At 42.2% G+C, this 15,000-nt stretch overlaps 1 protein-coding gene across 1 annotated transcript in view; it reads left to right on the top strand.

Moving 5' to 3' along the window:
* The window catches only part of LOC311052682 (capping protein, Arp2/3 and myosin-I linker protein 3-like), a 50,626-nt gene that overhangs the window by 2,570 nt on the left and 33,056 nt on the right, over positions 1–15,000 (top strand). Inside the window, exons 2-12 of the mRNA XM_084067777.1 lie at positions 1,788–1,882; positions 5,811–5,861; positions 6,353–6,412; positions 8,294–8,415; positions 8,904–8,998; positions 9,731–9,801; positions 9,959–10,032; positions 10,557–10,632; positions 12,788–12,876; positions 13,858–13,952; positions 14,513–14,599. Coding sequence (XP_083923903.1) covers positions 1,788–1,882; positions 5,811–5,861; positions 6,353–6,412; positions 8,294–8,415; positions 8,904–8,998; positions 9,731–9,801; positions 9,959–10,032; positions 10,557–10,632; positions 12,788–12,876; positions 13,858–13,952; positions 14,513–14,599 — 915 coding nt within the window. The remainder of the gene's footprint in view (positions 1–1,787; positions 1,883–5,810; positions 5,862–6,352; positions 6,413–8,293; positions 8,416–8,903; positions 8,999–9,730; positions 9,802–9,958; positions 10,033–10,556; positions 10,633–12,787; positions 12,877–13,857; positions 13,953–14,512; positions 14,600–15,000) is intronic.

Here is a 15,000-nt window from a genome sequence, read left to right as displayed (position 1 = left end):
ATATTTTGTTGTAACTGTAAACAATAGTATGTATGGGTGTGGTTATTTTCAAACTTGGAAGAGAAAAGTACAGTGTTGTTGGCTGTGTCTCATAGAATATCGGTGATTCGATCTCTGAGGTGGAAATTTGTTTACAGTTAAAGCCTCTTCACTTTGCCAAGGTGCTAATCAATAGAGCGACAGGCATACAGTGTCTTTGTCTCTTCAATTTCCTCCTGCCCATTGGCATGTGAACATTTTGTTGACGTGTCAAGTTTAAGTTGTGCATTTTGTAGACCAGTTATCAAACTTTTTAATGTCAAGGACCCCCAAATTAATAAGCATTATTATTTTGTGCTAGGGACCCCCCATACAAGATTTGTGTTGTTAAAATGTTTCAAAAATATTCAAAAATCTTTCACATTTCTGCAAGATTGTTCGAAAATAGTCAATGTACAGTACATAGGATTAAACAGATTTTGATGCTATATTAACAAATGTTGCTGGGGACCCCCTGGAATCCCCTCATGGATCACTTAGCGTCACTTAGCACGGCACTAAGTGACGCGCTGCGAGCTTGTATATCTGCTATTTTTTAATAGCCAATGCAAAAAAATGTAATGGGTTAAAAGGTCAGCCTGGTTTATGACTCTATTTTGATTTGAACTGAAGTGATTTGTGTGCTCATCTCATCTCTTAAAGTTGAGACAAAAGAGAAACGGATGCTAGCTGTGTGTGTGTGTGTGTGTGTGTGTGTGTGTGTGTGTGGGTGTGGGTGTGTGTGTGTGTGTGTGTGTGTGTGTGTGTGTGTGTGTGTGTGTGTGTGTGTGTGTGTGTGTGCCTGTCTGTAAGTGTATTTATCTGTTCATCCGTGTACTTTCTTGAGAGTTTGGCGCCGCTACAGGTTATCTCAAAGGACAATTTCTAGCTAGAATATCCTCTTTATAGATAGAAATATTGGCAGGGACACCTGTTCAATGCCATTTTGATTACGCCTGCACATCCTGTGGTGCGCTAGCATCCCAAAGATCCTTAAAAGGAAGGTAGAGAGGTCTTGCAAAATAAATTAGTTTGGTTGATCCTTGAACTCCACGCCTGAACACATCTGCTCCCTGCTCATGTTATTAGCCTCAAGTGGCTCAGTGTGGAGGAGAGAGTATCACATATTAAAATGTGTGTGGACCACAGAATTGTAAACAAGGTGGTGTCCAAATATCTATGCAATCACCAGTGGTGGAAAAAGTACTCAATTATTTTTTTACTTAAGTAAAAGTATGCAATGTAGAAATACTCTGTTACAAGTAAAAGGAGTTTAAAAAGTAAAGAAGTAAAAGAAGTATTGGTATAAATATTTACTTAAAGTACTAAAAGTAGAAAGTACTCATAACGCAGAATGTCCCATTTCATAAGTTTTCAAATGTATAAAAATCTTTCGAAAAAATAATATCTATGCAATCATTTTAGTGATTAGTTAGTGATGTACACATGTTGTTCCACCAGAGGAAGGTTCCACAGACGTTGTACCATGCAGATTCAGAAGCTGCAGTTTTGTGGAATGGGTTAATTACAAGCCTTAAGTTGATTAGCTCCATTGTTAACTTCAAGTCCTCCATAAAGAGCTGGCTGAATAGCAGCTGGAACTACAGTAATTGTAACCATCAATTTGTTGAGCTACCTATTGTTTTTGCTATTTCAGTTGTCTACATTGAAATTGCATGTCTCTGCTACATTGTATGTCATTAAAAAGGTCAATCAATAAAAATATAATCAGTGTTTTTATAAATATCAATTGTATTTGTCATCCACAGAAAGCATCAGGAAGATTATCGACAAATCGACGATCAAGTTTATACGTGGCATTAAGCTCGACACCAAAAATGGCAAATCAGAGGACAGAATATTGGTAAGTTCATCCTGCAGATAAATTCACTTGGAGGGGGGGGCACTTAACACAGCAGCCTTTTGGTGGCTTAGTATAGGCTACTTTAAGTTCCTATTTATCCATATCACAACGAAAACAACATTTTCAAGGTTTGAAATATATTGTATAATATATTGATACTAATGTACCACCAGTGGGCCCCGGCCACAGGTTGCATGGGTCTCGCTGCACTAATCCCCTCTCTACACCAAGAAACTGTGGAAAGAAGTCATTATTAGATGCTGTTGATTGGGTCAGTGGTTCTCTGCCACAGCGCTGAGATGTTCCATAATGGCCTGGACGGGCAGAAGCAGAGCTTAAGAGCTCCATGATATGGCAGCAACAGTAAATGCTCTTAATCCTGTGCTCACTCACCCTCTGCAACACAACTACTCTGCCACTACGCTGGCACTAGGAGAGTGTCGTCGTCGGGTGAAAAGCTCATAATTATGTCCAAAACTGTTACTTTTCAGAAAATGGAAAAGAAAACTTTTTTTTCTTTTTGGAACCTGTGTTCCAGTGAATTCAATGCAGTTTTTATTTACTCACAAGCTCCTGTTATACTTTTCATTGGTTCGAAATTTATAAAAACCCGCAGACACAACTTTAAGTTTAACTTTTAAAGTAGGGCTTTAATTTCCCCCCAAAACATAAAAAGTTGAAATATGGAGATACAAGGATTCTTCCCGACGGCAACGCTACATATATGCTGTCACTAGGAGAGTGTGTGTCTGTGGAAGTGAGTTTCGATTCCTTTGAGCCTGTGCTCTCTCTGAACCCCCTCAGTTGGAGACACTGTAGGAGGGCCGAGCAGCTCAGCGCTTTGATTCTGGGGTACTTTCATCACAGAATATGGGGCAGAGATGTGAAATCTGCATTTGAGCATACTGAAGTCTAGCCAGCTATCTGGGGCCGAATCTGGGCCACTGTGCGCTTTAACTATGTAATAACAATTTATACCAGACGTACGGGAGGTTTTGTGTGCCCCATGTTTGAAATTATTTGAAACGCAGTTGTTGTGCGTGCATGCTCTGCTCATTTTATGCTCTGAGCAGCACATACATAACTCATCTTACACACACACGCACGCAAGCATGCACGCGTGTGTGTGCGCACGACGCGCGCGGCGCGCACACACACACACACACACACACACACACACACACACACACACACACACACACACACACACAGACACTGAACACGTTTTATTGATTGGGTTCTATTCTAGGTACAGCAGCTGAACCACCATACATTCATTCATTGAGGCTCTCTGACAATTCTACATACATCTGCAGTGCAGACAGTGTACTGTTTTCATGCTCTTGAAAAACTAGTAGGTCCCACTGACCCCCCCCCCCCCCCCCCCTCCACCACCACCACCCCAATTCCCTCACGATAAGCCAGTGGGCTCTCACCCCCAGCCAGCGGACTTCAACTCGGTAGAGCTGAGATTTTCGGTCGATGGCTGCTACTTAATGATTCATTATGTGGCAAATTGGGAGAGTTTTCCTTCCGCCTACACAGCTTTGATATCCGGAGACTTTGATACGTCTTTACCCGCCACCAGGAGCATCCTCTGCCCAATACCGCTCTGCCTCGTTTACCATTTCCTCTTTAATGAGGGCTTGGACCAGGAAGTTACTTCTCATATTCCTGCAAGAAGAGAAACGTATCTGGATACATTGAAAACAAAGTTGAATTATTGCTTGATTTCAAATCCCACAGTGGTGCATAAACTCATGGAAAAACACACTCTGTCTTCAGGTGAGAAAATAACAAATGTATTTCCTTGAGCATGGCAAACAGAAATGATCAACACGTATATCGACTCTTAGGTCTTCATCAGGGTCTAACAATTTGTCTACTGTATCTGGATACTGATACATTATTTCATTCTGAATTAGTTGATTTATTAAGGTTATTCACGGCAGGAAAAAAAAGCAACCAACATGGTTGGTATTTCGTTTGCGTTCACACTTCACAGAAAGGTCAAGAACATGCTGGACATACTGTAAAGCTCTCTGAGAGCCTTCTAAAGTCACAGCCAGCGACGCTTTGACTTTGTACTGTACCTGCATTAACCTGGGAGTGAAAGTACCTCTTCTCTCTGACAGGACCCCCCCTCCGCCCCCCCCAATCAATCAACAAGAGGAGCAGCGTATATATGCTCCATACTGTGTTCATGCATAATTATATGCCACAATAATTGTGATGTGTGTGGTCTCTTCCTTTGATGTGAAATACTTTGATAATGGCTTCCCTCTTGGGGGGGCTCTCTCTCTCTCTCTCTCTCTCTCTCTCTCTCTCTCTCTCTCTCTCTCTCTCTCTCTCTCTCTCTCTCTCTCTCTCTATCTTCTCTCTCTCTCTCTCTCCTCCTCCCGCTCACCCATTCTCCTGCTCCATCAGCATGATTTACTTCTATTTACTCATACACTTTCCTCTCTGGGCTGCACCCATAGCCCCAACTCCTCACTGTAACGTGATACAATCTGCGCTTTTTAATCAACTCCTTCACAGTCTCTTTGAAGTGCTGTGTTCTCTCTCTCTCTCTTTCTCACTCTCTCCTCTCTCTTTCTCGCTTTCTCTTCTCTCTCTCTGTGTCTGTCTGTCTGTCTGTCTGTCTGTCTGTCTGTCTGTCTGTCTGTCTGTCTGTCTGTCTGTCTGTCTGTCTCTGTCTCTGTCTCTGTCTCTGTCTCTGTCTCTGTCTCTGTCTCTGTCTCTGTCTCTCTGTCTCTCTGTCTTTCTGTCTGTCTTTCTGTCTCTCTGCCTCTCTGTCTCTCTCTCAAACATTTTGTGTCAAGGACCCTCAAATTGACAAGTATTTGGCGATGGACCGGCCCCATCTGCAAAGATTTTGAGGCAGGGAGTAAAAAAAAAGATTAGAACATGAAGCTCTAAGCTTGTAGATCATTTTTTAATAGCCAAAATATACAGTAATGATGCTTACTGTACGTGTTTAAACTATTCGTCATTCTGCTGGGGACTGGACCCCAGTTTGAGAACCACTGTCTCTCCTGCTCTCTCTCTCTCTCTCTCTCTCTCTCTCTCTCTCTCTCTCTCTTCTCTCTCTCTCTCTCTCTCTCTCTCTCTCTCTCTCACTGTCTCTGTCTCTGTCTGTCAGTCTCACTCTATATATGTTCATCTCTAGGGTACACTTGGGACACCTCCATTGTTGTGTGGGCGTAGCAGTAGCCTACCTCTGGTGAGGAGGTGACACATTTCAGAGGAGCTCCTCTGTGTTCAATACACCAGGGGAGGAAGGCAGGGGGGGGGTTATTTAATTACTGCTCTTCATTAGGAAGCTGTGATAAAGCATTGATTGTAGAGAGAGAGAGAGAGAGAGAGAGAGAGAGAGAGAGAGAGAGAGAGAGAGAGAGAGAGAGAGAGAGAGAGAGAGAGAGAGAGAGAGAGAGAGAGAGAGAGAGCGAGCGAGCGAGAGAGAGAGAGGAGTATTTCCACAGGGAGTTGTTTAGAAGGGGCATCTGAGATGACCGAGCAAATGATCCGGAGCGACGGAGCAGAAACAAAGAGCAGAGGGCAGGAATCAGCCAGATCTAGCAGTATACAGAATGATGTGACTGTTTGCTCATAAAGGGGTTATAACTAAAATACCTGTGAAATACCTCTGCTTTGTGACAGTGTGATCAGAACGCTGCGACGTGCCATCATTTATGAGAGACCATATGTCCATCTGCTGTGCACAGTGTCGTGCGGTTATCTCTCCAACATGGAGGGCTTTTAGCTGGATCAATAGCCACATATAGGCCTAGGGAAGACCTGTCTGTGCTCTGCATTACCATGGAAACTCGTGAACTCATGTGCGCCCCGTGGGGAGTCGTTCTTTTCCCCGCTGTGAACTTGCTCACCACGGATCAGGACCTAAATTCTGCTCTATTCCCTGTCGCAGGTCCTCACAACGTGGCGGCTTTACTTCCTGGCGCCCAAGGTTCCGACGAAGGTACCCGCACTCGTTCAATCTCTCACACCAGCGGTTCTCAAACGTTTTCATGTCAAGGATCCCCAGATTAATATGTATTTGGCCACGAACCCCCCCCCCCCATCTGAAAAGATTTTGTGTCAGGGACCACCCAAGCAAGATTTGTGTTGTTAAAATGTTTTTAAAATATGTGAAATTCTTTCAATAGTTTTTTGAAAATAGCAGATCTACAACACACTGCAATGCAACGCATTGTCAGCTTGTAGATCGTCTTTTTGAAATGTACAGTATCCATCTAGGTTTACAGTAAACTGATTTTGATGCTATATTGACACATTTTGCTGGGGACCCCCTGGAACCCCTTCAAGGACCCCTGGGATTCCCCGGACCCCACTTTGAGAACCACTGTCTTACATAGCCAGCATGCAGTCTTTCTTTACTGCTAAGGATGCCATGCCAACATTTTTCCGGTAAGTGAAGTAAAGAGGTGTAATTTATGTCTTTGATTACAGGTAGAGACAACATTTAATTTCTTGGAAATTCGGGCCTTGAACTCCCAGCCAGAACATCAGGTGAACTTTAACACCAATACAATAACCGTAATGTGCTCTATTCTGCTAAAACAATAACTGTAATTGAATGTCAGAGTCTTATGCAGCCCAGTGGAGTGTTTACATCATCTTGGCCTTCAGATAATATGAAAAAGCTTTTTAGCTGCCTGTGTGTGTTTGTGGCAAGAAACTGATTTATGAAAAGGGGCCTACTGTAAGCAAACAGTGAATGCTATGTCATTACAATTTCTCTTATTGAATGTGATAAACAAGTCTTTGACAAACGCGACACTGTTCATTTCCAGTTATTTACAATGGCAGCAATTCATAGGCTAAATGTTTTCATTTTATCATTATCTTTCCTTATATTTTGTCCTTGTTGTTTTTGCTTCCATTAGATTAGGCCTGCTTTGTAAAATTATAAAATTCAATCATTCTGTATTGTAGTTTTCTATTTATTTTATTGTTACAGTCATACAGTTTACAGTTACAACATTTAACTTGATTTATTGTCTATGTTTGTCTGGGTACCACCGGGTCCTGTGTGATCACTCATCTGAATTGTGATCCTGTGAAAAAAGAAAGAAAGAAAGAAAAACACAAACTCTAGTTGGTGGAGCAGGCGGGAGTCAAAATGCACTCAACTTCATATTGTGTTCTTTCTAAAAGGACTCTCGCACTTTCCACTAACATGGCCATCTGCCAGAGATGAACCACTTTAGACCCTATACTTATTTCCCCTTTACACTAAATCTCTTTGCTGAAAAGAGCCGATGTACAAAGTCACAAGCCGTCGCGACGTAACGTGTTGTGAGCTTGTAGATCGTCTGTTTTCGCCGAAACGTTCACACCAGAATAGGGGTGCTAGGGGCTCAAGTGGTTAAGGAATGTTGTTTCATATTCTGGGGCATTTTGTGTAACCTAACACCAATTGAGGCAATCCTTAGTAACATTTTTTCCAGTCCCACAACTGTGTCAGAAAGCTAAAGCCAGCTACTATAAGGCTGTCTGGATGCTGTTGGATCAGATGCACCCAAAATGAATAAGCGACCTTGCATGTATTGTAAACACAGTTTTGCCAGCCTAGTCTGTCTGGAACCAATATATTCACTAGAAACTTGTTTTTTTTCATGGATAGATTTAGCAACTGTCCCTTAAACAAAACAGCATGGTTCTCCAGCATGGTTGCTATGGTGACCACCATACTGAGAAGGCTACTTGTGTCTACAATTACACTACCTGCTACAGTGCACCTGCACCACTTACACATAACACAACACTAAACACACACACACATACACACACACACACACACACACACACACACACACACACACACACACACACACACACACACACACACACACACACACACACACACACACACACACACACACACACACACACGCACACACACACAGACCCACTCGATACTAGGTATTACCATTGTTTACATGATGCTTTTTTCTGTTCCTGCACATCAGTGGGTGTTTATATTGTATTTTGTTGCTGTTGGCTGGAAACCACATATGTCCAAAACCGTAAATGTTCAGGAAATGGACAAAAGAACCTGTGTATGGATCCGATTATTATGTACTCACAGGCTCTTGTTAACACTGGTTATTGGTTCAATATTTATAAAACCAACAGACACACTTAAGTACTTTCACTTTCTAAAGATTTTTCTAAAAAAGATCGGTAATTTTCGCTATTTTTGTGTGACACTCTTGGACGACGAAGTAGGGCATTCATTTATGCAAAGAAAACATGAAAAGTTGAAATATGGAGATACAAGGTTTCTGCCTGACAGTGACAGTTGTGACAATTGTACTGTATATACATATACATTGTATGATTTTTATTTTTATTTTTTACAAATAATAAACTAAAGTCTGTGTTTAGGTTGTCATTGACACTGACAAGACCACCTACTCGCTGAGGTTTCAGACACGCGAGCACCTCAACCATGTGATCAGCCACGTTAACTTTGCTCTGTCCCGCATCTTCAACAACTCTGTTTTTGCGTAAGTGTCAACATCTCGCAAGAGAGTGAAGCCTGAGTTAGAATTAGTTGCACGCGGGCGTCACACACCAAAAATTAAAACACATCTACAAGTTCACAACACATTGCTCTGCAACGTGTTGTGAGCTTATAGATCTGCTATTTGCGGTGTGAAACACCCGCACGCAACTTAGTATAAATCAGGCTTAAACTTCATCATGAAACACCACCCTCAATGTCTGTCTCTCAGCTGTCTGTCTCTCTTAGCAAATCTAAAGATTGACCTTTACTGATTTCACTAGCAATAGATATACGAGTCCCTCGTTCTCACTCTGTGTTTTATTATCTGTATTTATTTTCATCTGTCTCTCCAGTGGGAAATCAAAAATCAATCATCCTTGTTGTGCGGGTGACTGGTATACAGTGCTCTTTACTCTGTGTGGGCACATCCATTCCAAGAAGTGTCTTATATATCACAACAACTTATTTACTTTTTTTGGTCTTTTTCAGGCCTTCCATCTGTCATTCAGACAGCGACCTTTCAGATGGCAGCAGGAAGTATTCTCCCAGCTCAGAGGGCTCAGTGGAGACTCAGAGGGCCTGTGGTAAGAGACCCACTGGACACATGCATGCATGCATTCATAGTCACCACACAGGCACACAGTTGTACCCATCTTTCTGTGTCCCTTTTGTGCCCATGCGTACATGGAGATCTCTGTATCTGTCTGTCTACTTGTGTCCCTTTTATGCCCATATATGGAGATCCCTGATGTCATCATTATATGCCCATATATTGGAATGCCCATATATGGGCATCCTTAACATGTGTTAAGTGGTCAGATGGGTGAGCCGCGAACGCTCCCGAGATTTTCAAGTGGGCCCTGATCCAGAGCAATTAGGCGTAATTATCTGACTAATAATTCACAATAACAGGAAAACAGGGCATCTTTGAAGAAACTAAACGTACTTGAGTAATGCAGTTCTGTAAATAGAAGCTTTTGTTTGTGACTCCCCTGACAGGAGTTCATACAACACTTTGACAATTTCGTTCTCGCATTGCACACACGACGCACGCACGCACGCTCACACGTGCACTCTTCCTTGGTGCACTCGGAGAAAGGAAGTAGGCCAGCGCACTTCGCAAATAGCTCCCCAGATGGGCTTGCTAAATTGCCCTGCGATACAAATAAAACACAAATTCTTTTCATGTTGTCTTATTTTCTGCAACGTCTCTTTTGTCTCTCCATCAGCCAAAAGAAGCAGCTGCACACATCCTCTGAAATGATTTGCTTTTCTTTTCTGTCCTTTTTTATCTCTCCTGTTTTATTTTCTCTCAGGAGGCTTCTCTGAGACCTACGCCGCCCTGTGCGACTATAATGGCATCAGCTGCAAGGAGGAAGTGCAGTGGGTAAGCACTGTGGGACCGCTGCCTGTATAGACTGTGACAGTATACTGTATACTCATGAGTGCTTTTTGGAGTGTGTATATAATACGGCGCTGTGCGCTGCTGAATTAGGGGTCACGTAGCGCGACCAGAGAGACTCACGGGTAATCTCACTCTCCAGGATGTGGACACTATCTATCACTCCCAGGACAACCGCGAGTTTAATTTACTGGACTTCAGCCACCTGGAGAGTAGGTGAGGGAAAGAGGGGAGAGAGCGGGGGGAGGTCCACGGGCGAGAAACAATCTAATACAGTGGTTCTCAAACCCCCCAAATTGATATGTATTTGGCCGCGGTCCAAATACATATCAATTAAAAAGATTGATATGTACTTCTTCTTTGGCAAGGGGCTCTATAAGAGAAGACTTGTGTTAAAAAAGTATAAATTATTCCAAATGTTTCCCAAAAAATTACCTGATTATTTCCAGATTTTTCGAAAATGGCTGATCGATATGTAGATTGGCTATTTTCGAATAGCTTAAGTATAACATAGGTTTAAAGTGGTTAAACCGATTGTGATGCTATATTAACTAATGATGCTATATTAACTAATTTGACTGGGGACCCCCCTAGAACCCCTTTCAAGGACCCCTGGGGGTCCCCAGACCCCACTTTGAGAACCACTGATCTAAAACACATCACATGTTCATGCTGATGATACGCCCGCCTGGCCGGCATGACATAATTCTACTGATTTGTGTTCATGTGTCTTTGTGCAGAGACCTGGCAGTGATCGTTGCGTCCATGGCGTACAACACCTGGTTCACGAAGCTCTACTGCAAAGACCTGCGCATAGTGAGTGCGTGCGTGCGTGCATGCACACATGGTTGAGATGTCACGGTCCGCTCCTCAGCCCTTGGACTTTGTCTGTGTTTATTACTTTTGGACTTTTACTTTGTATTCCTGTTCTGTTTTGGTCTTTTAGTTCTGTGTAGTTTGTTGGTGTTCTGTGTTTTATTGTGTAGTATTGTTGTCTCCGCCAGGCCAAAAGGCATGGCGAGAGAGTATGTTTTCCACCCCGTCCGTCCGTCCGTGTGTGTGTCCGTGTGTGTGTGTGTCCGTCCTGTCTGTGTGTTACCAGCTAATCTCAGGAACCGTTGGCCCAGTCGCTGCGAAACTGTGAACACCCACTCCCTGGATGCCAATTCAGAACCTCTGCCCCACGTTTTTCACATGGGCCTGTTATAGCGCCACCAGGAGGCCGATTTGTGCAAAACCAATTTTTTCCCATTACTCCTACAGCTTTTAACCAAACGTCTTGCAAATCGGTACACAGTATCTCTATAGTCATGTGATCAACCCGGATCTGTCCGACTTCCCATATTCCATCCTCATTGGCTAAGGTTGGCTTCCAAAGTTTGCAGGATTGGTCCGTTTTGAACAAACTGCCTCAAATCATGAACGCAGCTTTCCATTTCCATAAAATTGCACACGCACATTCCCACTAGGCCGAGGAAGCAATGCCACTTGAAAATGTTCAAATTAGCCTCATGGTGGCGCTATAACAGGCCGATTTGCATTTTTAACTACAACTGCACGGATCTGCGTGAAACTTTGCAAGCATTCTCCCTAGAGGTAAAGGAAAACCCTTTGCCATGCATTTCACACATCTGCCTTTTAGAGCGCCACCAGGAGGCTGACTTTGGAAAACTATTTTTTGCTATTACTCCTTCACATTCTGTCCAAGAATCACGCAAATCGGTACACAGTATCTCTATAGTCATGTGATCAAGATGGAAGTGTCCGATATTTCATATTCCATCCTAATTGGCCAACATTGGCTTCCAAAGTTTGCTGGATAGGTCCGTTTGAACAAAATGCCTCAAATCATGAACGCAACGTGCGATTTCTGTGAAGTTTTGCACACACATTCCCATTAGAACGAGGAAGAAATGCCACCCTTTCACATTGGCCTGTTATAGCGCCACCAGCAGGTCTAATTTAGCTAAACACATTTGTGGAACAAAATGCCTCAAATCATGAATGCAGTGTCCGATTGCCATGCAAGGCCTAAGAAGAAATGGCACCCTTTTCACATTGCCTTATTATAGCGCCACCAGGAGGCCACAATAACCTACCTGACCTGGCGGAGACCTGTGCTCCGAGGAGCACTTTTTCTAGTTCCTAGTGTTTCCTGTCTGCTTAGTTATCTGTACCTGTCTTGTCTAACCAGTCCTGTGATTCCCAGTGTTTCCACCTGTGTCCCCTTAGTCCCCTAGCCTATCCCAATGTTGATTGTCTGTTGTGTTCACCTGTGTCTAGTTAGTCCTCGTCTATATGTGTGCCTCTGTGTGTTTGATCCGATGAGGTTCAGGACACAAATGCAGAACGACAGATACAGGCTGAACAGTGAATATTCAAGAGGTTTTATTAACCAAAACTCCACAGTGGGAAAACAACAGGAATCATGGACTTACACTAGAATTCTAGTACTTAGTAAATACTAGAATTAACAAAGACTTGGAAAACACACTCGGACAGAACTAACCACATCAAATACGACGACGAACTGACAAGGGAACAAACACTCAGAGGCATACATATAGACAAGGACTAACTAGACACAGGTGAACACAACAGACAATCAACATTGGGATAGGCTAGGGGACTAAGGGGACACAGGTGGAAACACTGGGAATCACAGGACTGGTTAGACAAGACAGGTACAGATAACTATAGACAGGAAACACTAGGAACAATACTACACAATAAAACACAGAACACCAAGGCAACAAACTACACAGAACTAAAAGACGATAATAGAACAGGAATACAAGGTAAAAGTCCAAAAGTAATAAACACAGACAAAGTCCAAGGGCTGAGGAGCGGACCGTGACATGAGAAGTATAACAGTATTACGGCATAAGTGGTTGGCCAAACACAAACTTGTCAAATAGGATTTAATCAAGACTGTTTATGTTGTTTTTGTTGTTGTTTATTTTACACTCAGGGGTCAGAGGTCGTAGAACAGGTGCTGCACACGCTCAGTAAATCCTCCAGCCTGGAGGAAATCACCCTGGAGAACGCTGGGCTTAAGTCGTGAGTTTTACTCACTAAATAAGATATGCTTTACTATTATGTATATATATATATTATATACTATATATTATATATATGTATATAATGTACTATTTTGAATGCAGTGATTACCAACCTGTGGGCCGTGAGGATATTGCAAATGGGCCTCCAAATAATTGTCAAAACGGAAAGATGTTCTTGATAATATAAAATTTGTTTAGACAAATCTATGCAAAAAAAAATCATGGGATTCTTTTCTTTAATACCTTGAAAATGGCTGTTGTGTTAAGCAGTCAGATGGGTGTGCCGTGAACACTTTCAAGATTTTCAACTGGGCCTTGATCCTGAAAAGGTTGGGAACCACTGATTTAATAGAATACAATAAACTTGTGAATGTTAACCCAGTCAATCCGGGAACGCATACTGTGTAATGTTAGACGCATGCTGTGTCATTTTTATAACCATTATTTTATACTTTTGCTATTCAAGCTCATAGCGCGGAACCGAGTGCCGCGCTACAAGCTTGTAGATCTGCTATGTTTTGAAAAATCGTGAATATATATCTTTGATTCTTTGAATATATGTATTTTTGAAAGCAAACATTTTTAACTCAAATCTTTGCTTCTGGGGGTTCTACAAATGTACTCTAAATCCTAACAGTTTTCTTTTTTTTACAAAATATATATTTATAATATATATATATATAATATATATTTGTCTGCGGACCCCCCAATCTCAAAATATTTTGTTCCAGGACCCCCAGAAGCAAAGATTTGAGTTAAAAATCTCTATATATATATTCAAAGATTTGCACAAATGTTCACAATTGTTTTTTTAAATAGCAGTTCTACATGTTCATAGCACGGCACCAAGTGCCGCACTATGAGCTTGTATATCTGGTATTTTTGATTAGCTAAAGAAATTTAAAATGATAGAGATGTGTTCCCGGATTGAATGGGTTAACACATATTCTGTGTCTGCCATTGTGGACCTTTGTTACAGGGACTTCCCTCAGAAGATGTCTGTCGCTCTTTCTGAGAATCCTGCCTCAGTCATTCACTCTCTGAACCTGGCCCACAACTCACTGGACAACCAAGGTATCAATTCAAGAACCATCGAATAGCCTACTCACGGTTCAAACTGGGGAGAAACCCAAGTTTGGTCATGGTTTTGATGGGTGAAATGCTTTAAAATAGAGTCATTTTTTATTTAGCAGCAGAAGATAAGTAAAAAGCCAAATCTTTTATTTCTCAGACTACTGTAGGAAACGTACGCTGTCAGGTAGAAACCTTGCACGAAAAAAAGCTACCTTCCAGAAAAAGAAAAAAAAGAACCTGTGTTCCAATGGATACAATGTAGTTATTATTTAGTCACAAGCTCTTTTCAATATTTATAAAACCCACAGACACACTTAAGCACTTTCACTTTCAAACTGTAGATCAGCTGTTGTACGACGAAGTAAGGCATTCATTTACGTGGAAAGACGTAAAAAGTGGAAAAACGAAGATACAAGGTTTCTGTCCGTCAGTCCGTCAGTGACAATAAGTAGTCACACGACGTGTGGCTCATGTCATGTCTGAGGCAGAAGCAACAATGTGCAAAGTAAAACAGTGACTAATGAAGCGTTATTTCCTCATGTGTTGTATGTACGGCATAGGTGTGTCCAACTTAATCCAGCAGGTGTGTCGACTCAGCAAGGGACTGCGCCTCCTAAACCTCTCCAAGACCTCTCTCGCCTCAAAAGGTTGGAATCCGCCTTCTTATCTGTCCTTACTTCTTGACATACAGTAGTGTTAAGCCGGATTTATATACTTGGTTGCAGACTGAATATATGATTTTGCTGTGTACCATCTCCGCCTCAATGCATTCAAACCCCCCCCCCCCCCCACACACACACACACACATACACTACACACCCACCCATCCATGCATGCACGCACGCACGCACACACGCACTCGCTCTAATGAGAGACATCACCTCTGTCACTTGAATTTACCAGACATGAGCCAACAAGGTGCCAAAAATCGCTTCATTAACACCAGCATTTTAGTTTTTTTGAATAGCTCTTAATAGCCCAGTTTAGAAAGCAAATCAGCCTTAATTTCATATAATTGGTCCTCATTAATGCTCATTATATGATGGCA

Source organism: Gymnoscopelus microlampas (genome assembly GCF_963454915.1).
Source record: "Gymnoscopelus microlampas genome assembly, chromosome: 9".
In the NCBI taxonomy this organism is placed as follows: Eukaryota; Metazoa; Chordata; class Actinopteri; order Myctophiformes; family Myctophidae; genus Gymnoscopelus; species Gymnoscopelus microlampas.
Note: the sequence above shows the minus strand (reverse complement) of the source record. Positions and strands in the feature narration are given on the sequence as shown.